This window comes from Microchirus variegatus (genome assembly GCF_963457635.1).
Source record: "Microchirus variegatus genome assembly, chromosome: 1".
Lineage (NCBI taxonomy): Eukaryota > Metazoa > Chordata > Actinopteri > Pleuronectiformes > Soleidae > Microchirus > Microchirus variegatus.
The window spans coordinates 1996368-2013028 of NC_139802.1; the positions used below are offsets into that span (position 1 = coordinate 1996368).

The 16661-nt window shown below is 41.7% G+C and overlaps 1 protein-coding gene across 2 annotated transcripts in view; it reads left to right on the forward strand.

The window, feature by feature from the left end:
* Positions 1 to 1051: 1051 nt before the first annotated feature.
* Positions 1052 to 16661, forward strand: part of grik5 (glutamate receptor, ionotropic, kainate 5) — a gene marked incomplete at its 3' end in the record, with an annotated part of 34109 nt that continues 18499 nt past the window's right edge. For both annotated transcript variants that reach the window (XM_083887785.1, XM_083887786.1), the window contains exons 1-9: positions 1052 to 1208; positions 4470 to 4634; positions 6813 to 6910; positions 7298 to 7463; positions 12250 to 12428; positions 13154 to 13207; positions 13968 to 14126; positions 14540 to 14692; positions 15667 to 15771. In XM_083887785.1, coding sequence (XP_083743911.1) covers positions 1097 to 1208; positions 4470 to 4634; positions 6813 to 6910; positions 7298 to 7463; positions 12250 to 12428; positions 13154 to 13207; positions 13968 to 14126; positions 14540 to 14692; positions 15667 to 15771 — 1191 coding nt within the window. In that variant the 5' untranslated portion in view covers positions 1052 to 1096. The remainder of the gene's footprint in view (positions 1209 to 4469; positions 4635 to 6812; positions 6911 to 7297; positions 7464 to 12249; positions 12429 to 13153; positions 13208 to 13967; positions 14127 to 14539; positions 14693 to 15666; positions 15772 to 16661) is intronic.

Below are 16661 nucleotides of genomic sequence, written 5' to 3' on the forward strand. Positions count from 1 at the left end.
TGTCATATGGAACAAAGAAACCAGAAAATATTCACATTTAAGAAGCTGAAACAATCAGAAACCTTGTTTTAATAATGAAAAAAGCTTCAAACGAAATCGATTAATTGAGTGATTGTTTCGTACTCTACAAATCAAACCATCATTAGACTCAACTAGAGACTTGTTTGAAGAAATTGTCGTATAAAATCTATAAACATATTCTGAGTTACCTCAGAACAAGCCACAATAAATCAACGATGTTACGTTCTCTTATATGATTTGCAAACTTAATTCTTTTGTGGCAGGAAAGGATATTTACTACAGTACTCTTCCATTGAAATAATGCGCACTAGATCTATAAGTCACACTGACTCAACACTTTCCGGTTGGTAAGTGGAGGGAAAATGTTCATTGTAATATTTATTCCATATGTATGATTCATAAACTGACTAGAGCACGTACATGAAACGCTGCTGCTTTTTATGCTGAAAAAGTTCTTGAAGTTAACCTTTATATACAAACCCATTTATTAATTTCTTGGAAGTGTAGCTGCACCGTATCAGTGGGTGGATGAATGGGTGTGAATGGGCTTTGAGTGGCCATTAAGAAAACACTAATGTCATGTAAACACAGGCCATTTGCCGTTAATCATTTATGTTGATGTGTACGAGTGAGTGTGTGTGTGTGTGTGTGTGTGTGTGTGTGTGTGGACATGTGCTCCAGTTTTTGTGATGCTCTCTTTGAGCCGCCTCTGGAGATTTCTTCAAGGCCAAACCCTGTCACTGTGAAACAGCAGACATTCTACAATGGACAGGAATATAAGTGTGTGTGCAGTTTTTTTTTTTTTTATTATTACAAGGCAGAGTGTGAGCACGGGACGGCTCTGCCCTTTGTGGTGAGACAGTGAACATCTTCATATTGGAGGGAATCTTTTCTATGCGCTGTCATATTAAAGGTACACCCACTACATGGAGCTGGAGATAAGCTCGGCGGGAACATTTTTAATAAAGACGTCTCGGTCGCGTGTGTGTGTTTAGTAATAAACCGTTTGTCCTCCAATTCTGCAGGTGGTGGTACAGGCAGCCAGCAGACCATTCTCCATGAGGAGCAGTAGAAGATGCCGGCTCTGCCAGCACTGCTGCTGTCAATACACTTCCTTTCCTTCCTGCTAGTCATCATGCCACCACGCTCCCTCAGCCAGGCCCCCCTGCTCTCCTCCGTCCGTATGGGTGAGTGGTCAGCCATCCTTCCATCACCACCCCCATCTGGGTCAAAAAGTTCCTTGATTGTGTATTTTGTTTTCAGGCTGCTTTTTTTGACACTTTGGATTTTTCACAATAAGGGACAGAGTCACAGTGAAGAAAGCATTTTAAAACTAAATTAGCGCTAAAGCAGTAAAAACTTGCAATAAAATTGAGCTTATTTCACTTATTCTGTCAGTTGCAAGCCAAAAAGGCTGTACGGCATGGATGTGTTGCAGGTTGAATCTTTCAATTTGATCATATTTATTTATGGAGCACATTAGAGCTGCAACTAACGATTATTTTAGTAATCGATTAATCTGTCGATTATTTTCTCGATCAATCGATGAATCGGTTGGTCCATAAAATGTCAGAAAATGTTAAAAAACATTGATCAGTGTTTGTCAAACCTGGAAATGACGATGTTCTTGAATGTCTTGTTTTGTCCAAAAACCAAACTGATTCAGTTTTATTGATTTCTTTGTTATGTGGAGCAAAGAAACGAAGAAAACATTCACATTTAAGAAGCTAAAACAATCAGAAATCTTGTTTTAATCATGAAAAAAGCTTCAAACCGATTATCGATTATCAAAATAGTTGCCGATTAATTTAGTAATCGATTAATAATCGATTCATCGATTAATCGTTTCACCTCTAGAGCACATTTAAAAACAAGTGGTGTGCAGTAGAGCTGCAACTAACGATTATTTTCATAATCGATTAATCTGTCGATTGTTTTCTCGATTAATCGTTTGGTCCATAAAATGTCAGAAAATATTATATTATATGACATTGATCAGTGGAAATGACGATGTTCTCGAATGTCTCGTTTTGTCCACAAGCCAAAACAATGTTTTAAAGATTTCTTTGTTAGCAAAGATACAAATAAAATATTAATTAAGGTGCTAAAACAATCAGAAATCTTCTTTTAATAATAAAAAAAGCTTCAAACCTGATTAATCGATTATCAAAATAGTTGATTACTAAATAAAAATCTGTTTCAGCTCTACTGTACAGAATAACGTCAAATAACGAAATAAAAATCAGTAGAAATAGAGAAAAACTTTTAAAAACGATACAGAGCACAATGAAAACATAAGAAGCGAAACAAACAAACAAAAACAATGGGAGTCCAACTCAGCCTGTGTTAGAAAGCCATGGAGTAATAGTAAGTTTTTAAAGTCGAGTTAAAATGCTCAACAGTCTGGTGACTCTAATGTGACGGGGCAGGTCATTCCAGAGCCGAGGAGCTGCCACTGCAAAGGCTCTGTCACCTCTGGTCTTTAACTCTGCAGCTGGTACGCCGACCTAAGCGCTCTTGACTGGACTGTGTAGGTGCAGCAGTTCAGCCAGATATTGAGGTGCCAGCCTATTTAATGATTCAAAAACAACAACAACAATAACAGAATTTTAAAATCAATCCTAAAACAAACTGGTAGCCAGTGAGTGAGAGTGAGGCCGATGTTGGTGTGATGTGCTCACGTCTTCAGGAGCATCATGTGCAACAACGTCCCTGTAATTATTTGGGCTGCAATGTTGTTGTTGTTGTTGTTGTTGTTGTTGTAAATGTTCTAAATGTAGTAGTCGGGTGTAAGAATAAAGCCCAATTTATACTTCTGCGTAAAGTGCTCTGCGTAGGCTACGTAGAGACTCTGCGTCGACGCAGAACCTGTCGAAGAGCCTCTGCGTCGTCACCGGGTGCACGAAATATTTTTTAAGTGTCCGTCACTCCGTCAAGGGACTACGGAGACGGCAAGAGCTGCGATTGGTCCTCAGGACAGGCTGAGCGAAGCTGCTCTGTGCCGGCTCTCAGTGCGCTCCGGGCGTCCTGACAGAGGCGGAGCTGATCCCCGCCGATAACGCTGCCGAACTATAAATACGTCATATCTATACACACACAGCACATGTTTAGACCCTAAATGGCCAATTTCTCGTCTCAAATTATCTTAAAACTGCGTTCCGTCACACAGAAAAGTGAGAAACGGCCACTGTTTCAACAACAACAGTCTTTCTCTCTCTTTCTTTCTCGGACGCCATTGCTCACTGTAGCCAGAAGCACAACAACCTTGCGCAGCGACCCCTACTGATCGGGCGGGAAATTGCAGCGAGTGTCCGTCACCACGACGCAGAAGTATAAATGCTCGAGGCGTCTCCGTGGTGACGCAGACGGATAACGCATACGCAGTCGGAGAAGTATAATGTGGCCTTAACTGCAAAACCAACTGGTCTGCACACAGATATAACAAAAATGATCAAAATACAAATGCTGTTGCGAAAGAAGGTCAATTTAATCTGTGAAGTGTGCGATATTTCACCTATGGATGGGTTAATTACTGTTTTATTAACTAAGTCCATGAAGACCACATCTTATCAACTCAGTAATATGTCAAGGGAAAACCTGCACCAGCAAAGAGAAATTACAGCCTCCAGCTGAAAGCAATCATGCATGGTCCACCTTTGTACAAACCTTTGCAGTGTTAATAATAGAATAATTGCAGTATTACTGTATTAAAAATAATAATAGTTATTATTATTATTATTATGACTATATTTATTTTTACCAAGACTATCATTAAACCCTTTAACACGGAGTGTATCGCAGACGACACGTTTTCCACAAGCGCACTTTGCATTACCGCAATTACGGTTTCTGAAAGCTGAGAAGTTGCACGTCAAAGTCTATATGTGGTTATTACGGTAATTTCACTCGCGCTTTGTCACCAGAGAGGAGAGATTTTTTTGGACATTGAGACAGAGACTCAAACAAATTAATTAACTTAAATAAAATTAAATTAAATATGTTTTATACTGTTTAAATTTCACATTTAACACGCACAATCTGGTGTTTGTGCACAGTGTTTTTTCTCATTTCTTTAGTTTTTCTTCATTTTAAATCGTTAATACACTATTTTAACATGCAGTAAATTGTAAATAACTGCCAGATATTGAAAGTTATTCTGGAAAAATGGCCAAAAGCACTTACTCACAGGAAATTTTCTGGTCCTTTTATGGTTAAAATAAGCATAAAAGTCCAGACCGACATTTTGAGGTTTAGGTGTTTAAGGGTTAAAGGGAATGCCCAATTCATTAAAGGACTAGTTCAACATTTTTGTAAGTATGCTATTTAGTTATTGTCAGTATGTTAATTTAGTAAAGTTAGCTATTAAACCTTTTATTTCATTCATCTTGCATTCCTTTGTCGCTCATCTTCCACTCCCACCCTTTTCCTTCCCTCTCCACCTTTTCCAGCTGCAATCCTGGACGACCAGTCTGTGTGTGGGCGCGGGGAGCGGCTGGCGCTCGCCCTGGCTAGGGAGAACATCAACAGCATGATGGAAGGTCCAGTCCGGGCCAGAGTGGAGGTGGACATATATGAGCTGCAGAAAGACTCCCAGTACGACACTACTGACACCAGTGAGTGGAGCCAATAAAGCACACAGAAAAAGACCAGTAGAGCAGGTTCACACACACACACACACCCTCCAGGGTGAGGAGATCCAGCAAAACTCATTAGAGGCTAATAAGGCACAGTGCCTGTGTGCACACGCACACACACATTTTAATTCAATTTAATTACATTTTTTAAAGTTTGCCTTTTCACCGAAAATCTTTAAATAGTATTGATAAAACGCCACCACTTACATGTGATTAAGAAGCCGTAAGTGGCAGGAAGTGTTACTTTAGTTTACATGTCACTGGAGACCAGTAATGGGCCACTAAGCCTCTCAAAGCAGACCGGTGCCCTTCAGTAACACCTGGCTCCACTGGCTGCTTTGTAGACAAAAGCAAATCATCAAATACTAATACAGAGATCACCAGACTGGGCCAACACTGTAACACAGAGGGCACTCCATTGGATTTGTATTGATATGCAGACTTAAGCCCAATTCATACTCCTGCGTAGTGCTCTACGTCGGTTACGGAGAGCCTCTCCGTCGTCTCCGACTGCATTAAATATTTTTTAAGTGTCCGTCACTCCGTCAAGGGACAACGGAGACGGCAAGGGCTGCGATTGGTCCTCAGCCAGGCATCAACAGGCATGCGGTGGTTGCCCTGATGATTAATATGAGGTGGCACCCGGCGTAGAGGTTCATCAAATTTGCCAGCCGACATTCGGAAGTACCTGAAGTGGGTTTCTTCGTCCATGTCACTCATCAGTCCAATAAGACTGTTAAATTCTCCTGCCATCAGTCTCTGTACATTTAGTGGACGTACATAACACCTCCGGACACGTCTCCTCCGTCTTTCACGTCTCCATTTTTGTATCAAAAGTATCTGTGTTTCAATGTTATTCAGCTGCAACAACAACAACAACAACAACAATCTTTCTCTCTCGGACGCCATTGCTCACTGTAGCCAGAAGCACAACAACATTGCACAGCGACCCCTAATGATCGGGCGAGAGATTGCAATGCGTATCCGGCACCGCGACGGAGAACTATGAGGGCTCGAGGGGTCTCCGTGGTTACGCAGTTGTAGAAGTATAATGTGGCCTTTAAAACTGAATCTTTGGGGGTTTATAAAAACAAAAGATACACTGCTGTTGAATGTAACTGCAGACTCCTTGCTCCTTTTCCAATAGTCCAGTGACCAAGCTACTGGCTGTGTGCTTGGGAAAGGGTATATACATATGTGTCTGCTTGAGTTGTTGGCATCTGTGCGTGTGTGTGTGTCCTTGACCAATGGGCAGGAGAGACTCTGACAGGCTTGTTTGCTTGTAGCGTATTTTGGCTCTCTGGATCAGAGAACTCATCATTTTACAGCTACAGCTGTCTGAGGCATATACACCCAAACACACACACACATGTACACACACTCTCACTAAGGCATATTCCCTGTCACACATGTGTGCATATGCGCAGAGAATGACGAGATTAATTGAATTAAAATACAGAGCAAATATACCAGTGAGAACCCAACAGCTCTCGAGATAACACAGTTAATCCACCAGACGCGTCTCTGCTGTATCTGTGAAAGCAATTCAAATGTGGGTACACGGATAAACTTGGTAATTGATTCAAAACATACCATAACACACTGTGCTGACACAAATGCTAAAAGAAAAAGGTGTGAATTTTGTCATTTGGGACTAAATGGAGACATTTGTTGTCAATTAGAGAGTTAATTGGGACATTGACTGAGTCAATTTGTCATGTGGTTTTGAGACTGCCTAATTAGACAGACAAATGTCCAACTGTTTGCCCCGCAATGTCCTCCTGCAAAAATGGTGGTGGTTCATTTTAATTGAAGGTGACCACCAATCTGCCAGCATTGTTCCAATGCCAGACATATAATTAGAGGAAAATGTCTTTAAGAAAATCACTTAAAATTCACAGTGAATAATAAGCAGGAGGCCACCCACGGGCTGCCCTGCTGCAGTCCTTGAGGTACTTATCTCAAAATAAATCAGATTAGCCTGAGACAGATTGTGCGTCTACAACTGAATTAGTTATTTAACTGAAATTATTATACATTTTGTGATTCTAAATGTCCACGCGTTTTCCTCCGATTGCAGCTCCGTCTGTTGGCCAGCATTGCGCTGCCATGAACATGAAGCAGGTTGCACATGCATGTTTTTTTTTTTGCTTTCAGTGTGTCAGATTCTACCCAAAGGCGTCGTCTCTGTGATAGGCCCCGCTTCCAGCCCCGCCTCTGGCTCTACTGTCAGTCACATTTGTGGAGAAAAGGAGGTGAGTGTGGAGGAGAACACGGATATCTGTACACACCCAGTAGCCCTTTCTACCTGACTTGCTACCCCTCCTACACACAGACATCATAATGAATATGTCTAGAGTTTCAGGTTTCTTTGCCTGTTGAGTTTCTTCTCGTATAATTAGCCATCATTCATTTCTCCCGTCTGTTATCTCCTTTCTTCCTGTAGCCTTTTATCTTTATTTCTCTCTGTTCTCTATGTATGCCAGCGTTCTTATCTCTCTTTTCACCCTCCAGCATTTCTAATGGGTTTTTCTTATTTGCTGTATTTTCTTCCGTTGTTTGCGTATGGAGGGGGACTTAATCTTGACACGTTACCTTTTCCTTTGCTTTCTCTTTCTCCCTTTCCATCTCTTTCTCCACAGATCCCTCATATAAAAATCGGTCCCGAGGAAACTCCCCGCTTGCCATACCTGCGCTTCGCCTCTGTCACTCTTTACCCTAGCAACGAGGACCTGAGCCTGGCCATAGGAGCCATCTTGCGCTCATTCAGTTACCCCTCAGCCAGCCTGGTGTGCGCCAAGGCCGAGTGTGAGTACACATGCAGTCTGTTGATTAGCGAGTACCGTATATTAATCTGTGTTTGTATTTATGTAGGCGTAAATGCTTCACTTGTGTCCTTTGGAGCTTGTTATCTACTGTATGTTTGTGTTTGTGTTTGTGTGTGCAAATGTGTCTGTGGGAGTGTTGGCGCGCTCGCACTGTTTGGGTGGATATGACTGTTTTGTGCTGCTGGACACTCATTTTGACAGTCTGGTCATAAAGTTCTGTCTGCTGTTAGAGTTCAGACACACATTTCACACATTTCCTCTCATGTTCCTGCAGCAGAGACTGCATATATGAATGGACGTGGTCTTCCATTTGATAAATGAACTGTTGTTTTGAAGCCTCGTGATGCATTATTTGACCATGTCAGTTTTTACGATCGATAAATTCAGAGACGTCATTGCTGTTGTCCGCTCATATGTGCTGTATATTATATCCGCGAGAAAATGCGTATATTATGGAATCGGTCTTGCGCGTTTTTTTTTCTTTATTATTGAGCTCATTTCGACACACTGAGGATATCATGGGTTTATTTAGCACTAATTCATAATATTAATTACATTATAATATACATTTATTAATTATCATATAAAAAATAGTTAAGCCTCCATTTCTTTATTAATGCATTGACATATTGTATGCTTTTTCATGACATTTAATAAACATAGTGTATGCTTTTTCATGACATTTGGACACTTTGAAGATATGGCAGGTATGGTTAGCATTTTAATATTCATAATATTTAACAAGGTATATAATAGGTTGACTAGTTTTATTAAAAACTAGAGAGAAATTGATGAGTTCAGGTATTCTGTGTTCAATATCGAGTTTATATGGATACTTTGAACATGTATAAAGTGTAGTCAGCATTATATCATAATATTTAACAGTTATTTTGTTGAATTTATTAATAATTAATTAAAACAGTTAGTGGCAGGTGCGAGTGCATATACTTTGGGTATATTGGAGGCTAGTTGTCTATCCTCTTCAAAATGGGAACATAATTCATTCAGAAAATTGACATTGTGTTGTATTGAAGAAGACTGAATTAGACCATCAACTCCTCAGGAAATGTTTACTGACGTTATAATCCAAGTGAGAATTACAAGCTCATTTTCCTATAGACTTCCATTTAAATTGAGTGTGTTTTTTTTGCGATCAGCAGAGTTGGTCTCGTCTACTTCACAGGGCTGTAAGCCCAAACCAATTTAGTAAATATTCCTGTATGAAATGCTCTTTAAAATTTGGGAAAAACAGAGAGTGCATTTGATTAAACTTGCCAGGCCCTTGGAGAGATTTGACATTACTGGGATTTGAGGCTTCGCGACTAGACTTCTTTATTATCGCTCTGAAAGTGTGCATTATTGATTTATTAAGAGTCACAGGAATTAAAGGACTTGGGGAGCGGACAGTGGCTCAAGTGCTCAAATAAGTCTGTGAATAATTGGCAGAATACACAACGTGATGTTAGAGGTGGAAAAATCATTGAATTTCCACAGACTTTTTGGTCCATACTTGAGTGTAACCGAGTTGTTACTGCATGCACCTGTTGAGTGCTCCCACCTACCAAGTAAATAACATGAACGGGCCCTCAGGAACTGAACAGAGCCATTGTTAATGTGATTAGTGACACCTGTGCTTTTCCTGCTAAAAACCTGCTAAAAATGGCTCAGTGAATGGCAATTACATAGAGTGAGAGTGCCCATTGAATTTGGAACACTTTCCATGGCAGTGTGAAAAGGGGAAACATTTTGGCATACAAAAGCTGTGACATTATGAAAAAACTGATTTAATCGTCGAAATGCTTTGTTATCTCACCAACAGTCAGCCAGTGGTCTCACAGTTTGTTGAGAGTAAGCCGAATTCCTAGTAGACGTGTCATTTCTGTGAACTGAAAGTGCTTTGAAATGGCATCAGACATCTTTTTTTTCCCCCAATTTTTTGATCATCAGTTGAATGGAAAGATAAGAGCCTCGTCTTTTAGCGGCCTCTTTCTCTTTGCGAGGTGCAACAGATCGTGGCTTGATAGTGATCGTTCCCACGCCAAAAACGCAGTCTTTATTGGTGTGGAGATGGAAGGGTGCGTGTGTGTGCTGTATATTTGGCTTGAAGGTGATCTATACAAGGTTATCACTCTCTCAGACTCTGACCCACTTGGCTGCACTATCTATCGCCATGGAGCTGGTTGCCATGGCTGCAGAATAGGTGCTAACTGCCACTCAACAGGCTTGTTCCACATGCCGAATGATTGTGTGTGTGTGTGTGTTTGATATTTTATTTTTCTGTGTGTGCTTGCTTCACTTTGGCTGTACATGCACAGGTTTGTGAATGCATGTCATTTGTGTGTGTGTTTGTGTGTGTTTCTCCTGTGGCGCAACAGAGGTTCAACATCAGACAGTTGTTTACCACCAGATCACTTGTTTTATTCATCATGTTTACCCTGGTGTAGTGCGGTGCGTTCAAGTGTAGTAGACATTCTTAATTTTTTTTCAGTGAGGCGAGTAATGTGTGAAGTCACACATTTCATTCACAGCGTCGGTGCCAAGCTCGCATCCCAGTTAAGTAACGTATTTAGCCACCGATCATTTCTGCAACAGCGTGTTAATGGGATTAATCAAACCTTTCCTCCTTTAGCCCGTGCACATCGCAGGCTAATGATATTCTTTTTAAAAGACGGCGAGTCAGAGATTTTGGGTCACTTCCCGACATATCCTTCTCTCGCTCTGCCTGGGTCACACAACATGGAATCTGAGCCTAATTCCATTATGCACTTTTCATGAGATGGATGAGTTTGAGGACAGTGAGAGGGAGAGAGAGACGGAGCTCACGGAGGAGGAGCCGGTGACGGCACAAGTGTCGAGAGATGGATAAAGACGGACAGAACTAACTAGAGCACAGAGATCGAGAGGATAGAGCTCAGAGAGAGAGAATATGTGAACGAAGGCGAGTGGGAGAGGAAGCTGGAATGTGCATTGATTTTTTTTCCCTCCCTCCTTCCTCAAACTAATTAAAGTTTTGGCCTGGTTCAGTGATTACCCCACTGCTTACAGAGGCTTTCTCCTGCTGAAGGGCTCTGTGCTCTACCTCTCACTTTCTCCTCTCTTCACTCTCTCCTCGCCCCTCCATTACCCAGATGCCTGCCTTAACACTTCTTTACTTACATTACTTACTTTACTATGGAATTACAATTAGATAGAAGCAGGCTAGACCTTCTCGTAGAGACTCGTTCTGCACACACTGTCAAGTGAGTCTTGACCGCCATCGGTGATACTTATTTTCAAGAGACTTTGCCTGAAGTCGTCAAATTGTGTGGAGTGCTTCATTCCACTCTGCTTCTGCAGATTTTAACCTCTTCCCACCAGAGTCTTGCTTTGTACACTTGTTTTTATTTCAGGAGTTTGTTTTTTCTTTTAATGCATACTATCGCACTTAAAGCACACACATCACTCAAAGAACTGCAATCATTGTGGGGTAAGACAACAGACAAAAAATGAATTATAAAGCACTCAAAGAGTGCCTACCACTGCCAAGGCAGCGCAACCCTCTAAATTTATTATTCTATTAATAGTAAATGTTTAGGAATTTGTCATGCTGATTGGCTGATGGCAGCCATGAATTTTGCAGGATACATAAAACCTGTCTGGGAATATTAGGGTCTTGTACAAAGATGAATATTAAATGAGTAAGACTCACTGGCACTGAGTCGTGTTGATTGAGTTATATTTGCCGTGGCGTCGGTTAGACACAGAATTATCATTCAAAGCATTTTTAGGTTGATTTGGCTCATTCAAAAATATTTTATGATAATGAGATGAAATCTTTAGAAAATAATAAAAAAACAAGGTGAAGAACCTTGAACCTACTGACTTAAATGACAAATACAACTCTTAAATACAAATGTACTTAAAAATATACCATGGAGTATCTGTACTGTTGCCTATATAAATGAAATATGAATTTAAAAAAAACATTGTTTAATGAAAACACGTGCTCTTGTTAACAGATGTAACATGAAAGTAGAATTAAAGAATCAATGGGAAAATATTCTCTGGGGTAGTGTTAGGACAAATGATTCAACTGAAAAGACTGCAACACGTGACCTTAATTGTTGCCTGTCAAAGCGTCTGCAGGCTGTTTTGCTTTGCTGACTTAAAAATGAACATTTCCTTGTGCCTTCCCCCCCCCCGTGGCAAGGCGACATAGAGAGTATGTCATTGTCAGTGTTACTGATGTACAGTACGCTCTCCTGCCTTGGCTGCCATTTTCCACGCCAAAGGATTTGTGGTGACTGGTGGCAGTGCATCATCTGGCCCCCTCGTCAGTGTGGTCGCAGCACTCTTGCACTTAAGATTGTATGGAAATATGCAAAACGAGACATTGCATTTGTTTATGCAGGAGTTATGTTTATTAAATGGCCACATGGCGGCACTATCTGCACTAAAACTAATCACTTCCCTGGCCTGTAGCCATAATTCGTCTTCATCTCATGCAACAGTCTATCGAGTTAGTTTAGCACTAACTCGAGCAACATTGGACTAAAAATGAAACCTTTTTAGCAGAAGACAGGCGGACCCCAATCTCCATGTTAAATGATATTTAATTTCCTAGAGATGTAGACCAACCATGCTTCTTCACGCTAATACATATAGCAATCCTAGATTAAATCAAAATTTCCTATCGTCCTGCAAAGCTAACATTTTTTGAAACTTGGGTTTTGTGTAATGATAGAGATGATGATATGCAATGCCGCTCTGCTCTGGCTCTGCCTCAGGCCTGCTGAGATTGGAGGAACTGGTCCGCCGCTTTCTCATCTCTCGGGAGACGCTGTCAGTCAGAATGTTGGACGACAACCTGGACCCCACACCGCTGCTGAAGGAAATCCGTGATGACAAAGTGGCCACCATCATCATCGACGCCAATGCTTCGGTCTCTTATCTCATCCTGAAAAAGGTCAGATCTCAAGGATCAATTAAATCTGCAGAGCCGCCCGCCCACACACGTGCAAGGATTTGACGTTACTCTAGTTTTACAGCACATGCAGTAATAACAGTTGGAGGGATTTGCCTCGGTATATATATCCATTTGGAAAACCCATGTTACAGTCATGACTCTCAAAGGTTCCACAGGCTACATGTTGTTGCGTCAGAATTAACATCTATTTGATACCCTGTCTGACCTCTGGAGCGGCAGAGCGAGCAAAATGAATGCGCGTCTGCCAGCAACAATCACTTGCACTCTTAAGAAAGTATTTGACAAAAGAACATCTCTTGCTTGGACGCAGTACAGATGTGCAGCCTTGTTCTGATTCATGCTACGGCCTTTTATGCCCACAGCCGGGCCCAGTGAGTCACAGTAGGAATGCAAACGGGATGTTTTCATTGGGCACACTGGTAGCGGAATATGCCCTCGGCGAAACGTCCTAGTGTTAGCCTGATGATGTAAAACTGTGATTAACGTATGCTCCCTTTCGCCTCCCCCACATTCTCTCCCACTGTGTCCCCCAACTGTCTCCTGTGCTCTCTGCCTCCCAATAAAGTCACTCGTTTGCCCTCTCTATCTCACCCTCCACCCTCCTCCTTCCTACATCTCCCCTTATTCTCTGTTTCCCCATCCTGTATCCCACCTGACTCTTCTTTACTCTTTTTTTTATTTTATACTCTCATTCTCTTTGACAGGCATCCGAGCTGGGGATGACATCAGCATTTTACAAGTACATCCTCACCACCATGGTAAGAGCACCTCGGTTTCTTCCCGTCCCTCTCTTGTGTCTTCTATTCCTTCGTTCCCCTGCAGCCTCTCCTCTCCTCTTCTGTCCCTTTATGAGTGAGCAAAGGTGCTAAGGCGTATTCGATTAAGGGAGAGAGAGAGAGAGAAAGGGAGAAGAGATGAAGGATGGGCAGATCTGAGGAATGATACTGTACAAAGATGTACAGAGGAGGGTGGCAAAAAACAAAAGAGAAAGAGTCTGAGGTGAAGGGAAAGACGGACTTGATGTGGATGCTTTTTCCTTTGCCACATGCCACCGTCCCTATACTTGTGTTTTCATCAGCCTATTTGATACACTTCCTTTTCTTTCTTCTATTTGAATCAATGTGTCACTATATGCCGCATACCTGATTTATTTTTTACTCCCCTCTCCAACCTCTCTGTGTGACGTACTCTTGTGCTTTAGATGCAGCGTCGTGTGTGTGTGTGTGTGTGTGTGTGTATATATATATCTGTGAAAACCTTCTGGATTAATCCACCTATCTTTGCCCTCTATCACAGCTTCTCCCTTTTCCTTAGTTGTCCACGTTCATTCTTCTCTCTCTCTCAAAGATTAGATGTTGTCAAATCCTGTTGCTTCCTTTTTTCTTTATCACATTCCTCTTTGCACGGTATTTTTCTTCTAAGATTTGACGTACTGTCAACATTGTCACTCAGCTGAATCTTCGGTCTCTCTGCAAACTCCCTCCCCACTCACCCCCCCACCCTCCTCTTCTTCTCCAGGACTTCCCTCTCCTAAGACTGGATGATATAGTGGATGAGCATTCCAATATAGTGGGGTTTTCCATGTTTAACACGACACACCCCTTCTATTTGGAGTTCATCAGGAGCCTCAACCTGTCTTGGAGGGAGGGCTGTGACCTGACGTACCCCGGCCCTGCGGTCAGTCTCTTGGACACTGGGGTACTCATGCATGCTCTCACATTCAGGAGTCATTTTTACAGCTTTGTTTGCATGCCAGCAAAAATGAAGCTACTTAATTCCTCACACTGATTCATGGAGCAATTAAAGAGATGCAGCTAGTCTTTTGCTTCTATTTAATGGGTATTGATGTACCCATCTATGTTTCCTCCCCACTGGTTTACTCATGCTACACATCTATTCTCTCTCCCCTGTTATTTTCCCTGCCATCCTCCCTCGATTCCTGTCAACCATTCAATCATCTGAGCCTCTCTCCTCTTTCCTCATTGCATCCTCTCCCTGGACTCCCTTGTCTCTCTTCCACATGTTCCCACCCCTCCCCGACCCCTTTACCCTTCTCCATATCTCTCGCGTGTCCTTCCCTCCTTCCACAGCTCTCGTCAGCTCTGATGTTTGATGCGGTGCATGTGGTGGTGGGGGCGGTGAGGGAATTGAACCGCAGTCAGGAAATCGGAGTGAAGCCGCTCAGCTGCTCCTCGCCTCAGATCTGGCAACACGGCACCAGTCTGATGAACTACCTGCGCATGGTAAACGCTTCATCGGTCTGCATGTGGGAAATATGTAATGTGTAATCACCTGCTGATTTCTAAGTTCAATGTCACTCACATGATTGAAATAGGATTGAAAAATAACCTTGCTTTGATGTCAGTTAAATTATTATCGTGACTTCTACTTATATGTCAAGACTGAAGACAGTAACTGCTAAATTAATTTAATTCATAATAATTGAATTAATGATTATAAATGATACGCTTTGGAATTTTATTTTTGTTCAGTCATCACATATTAGAATTGCTGATTAATTTCATTGATTAACGATGATAGCACAGCAGCAGTGTTTATCATCCTCACCTCATGTTGAGTGTAATCTGTGTCTCCTGTTGTTTTTTTTGTCATCTCCCATCTCTGGTCGTCTGTGCGTTTCTCATTGACGACCTATTGTCAAGGCAGCCCGAGCTCCATCTCTCATTGCCTCCGCCCCACCGGCCCGACATCTGTCTTTGTTAGTCAACATCTTGGTGTGCTCCATCTCCAGCACCATGCCATTCATCATAGATCCTGCTAACTGAGCCAGCACCTGGGTTTGGGAGAGGCAGAGCTAAGCTGCGAGGTGCAGGTCTTATTAGGGAGCTGTTGACTCTCTCTCTGCTTTCTGTCTGAGCCTCTCACTCAGTCACTTTCTCCTAGTTGATCTGAAACTGATTATCCATGTCTGGAACCAGCCTCAGACACTTTATCTGTCTCTCCTGCTCTTTCTTTCACTTTGTCTTTTACTCTCTTCCCCTCATAATCAGGGTTGATAGCATCTGTTTGTCTAATAGTGATGTGTAGTGAGAGGAAGAATGTCTTTTCTAGTATAGCTTAGATTTCCTTTCGTTTATTTCTCTATCACTCCTCGTTTTTGTGGCCACTCCTCTCTCATTACCTTATCATTCCTTTTCCTTTTTCCTCTGTGTCGTTTGTGTTTCTTTACCTCACTCTCTCTGCATTTGCCTCCCAGGTGGAGTATGATGGTCTGACAGGACGTGTGGAGTTCAACAGCAAAGGTCAGAGGACCAACTACACCCTGCGGATCCTGGAGAAACACAGAGGAGGCCATAAAGAGGTCAGGACCCACTTATTATCATGCAGCAGCCAGGTCACACTGCCCATAGGCTTCGAGTCAGTTATAGGTCACCTGTCTGATTTCCTCGCCCTAAAGGATGCGTTTAACCTCAGGGTCAGCTGCATCACAGACTCTTCTGATAGTAGCCAAATATTTTTCTTTAATTTTAATTTTGTGAGTTTGGATTAATGCACGATGGTGTAACCTGTAATCTGACATTAGCTGCCTGCAAATATCCTCAATTAAATTTTATATGCGACTACACTGTCTAGCTTCTGTCCTGTGGATACAGCTGGATGTTTTCTTATTTGACAAATTATATTTCATTTAATCTGTTTTGTAACTTTACATCATCAGTTACTTACTTTGCATTTCAAGATTCAATATTTTTTCTTGTCGAGTACTTGGTAACAATGCAACATTATTGCCTGTAATGAAATTGTTTGTTTCTGTTTCTCAGTATAGTGGTGTTTAGATCGTATGTCACCCACAGACTGTATATAAAAAGTGAGCAGAAGTCTTCAGATTTGCTTTCTTGTAACAACCAGAAATTAAGAATACAACGATTAACCACCAGGAGGCCACTCCACTGGTTTTGAGACCACTTCTCACTTGATTTATAATCAAGTCAGTGAACTTTTTTTTTTTTTTCTGAGGAGTTTTTGGTCTTAATCAACATTTTCATAATGTCAAGTTTGTAAATGATGTGACCGTTTAGAGGATAATAGACGATTGACGCATATGAGGGGACACCAGTGCGATTGACAGTTGAGACTGACTGAACCAAGACTGCAACCTTCCCATGCTGCACTCAGGAAGTGATTTGTTTTATGTCATGATAGATGGAGTTTACAGCACACATTGCGCCAGTAAAGCGAAACAGTTTGGAA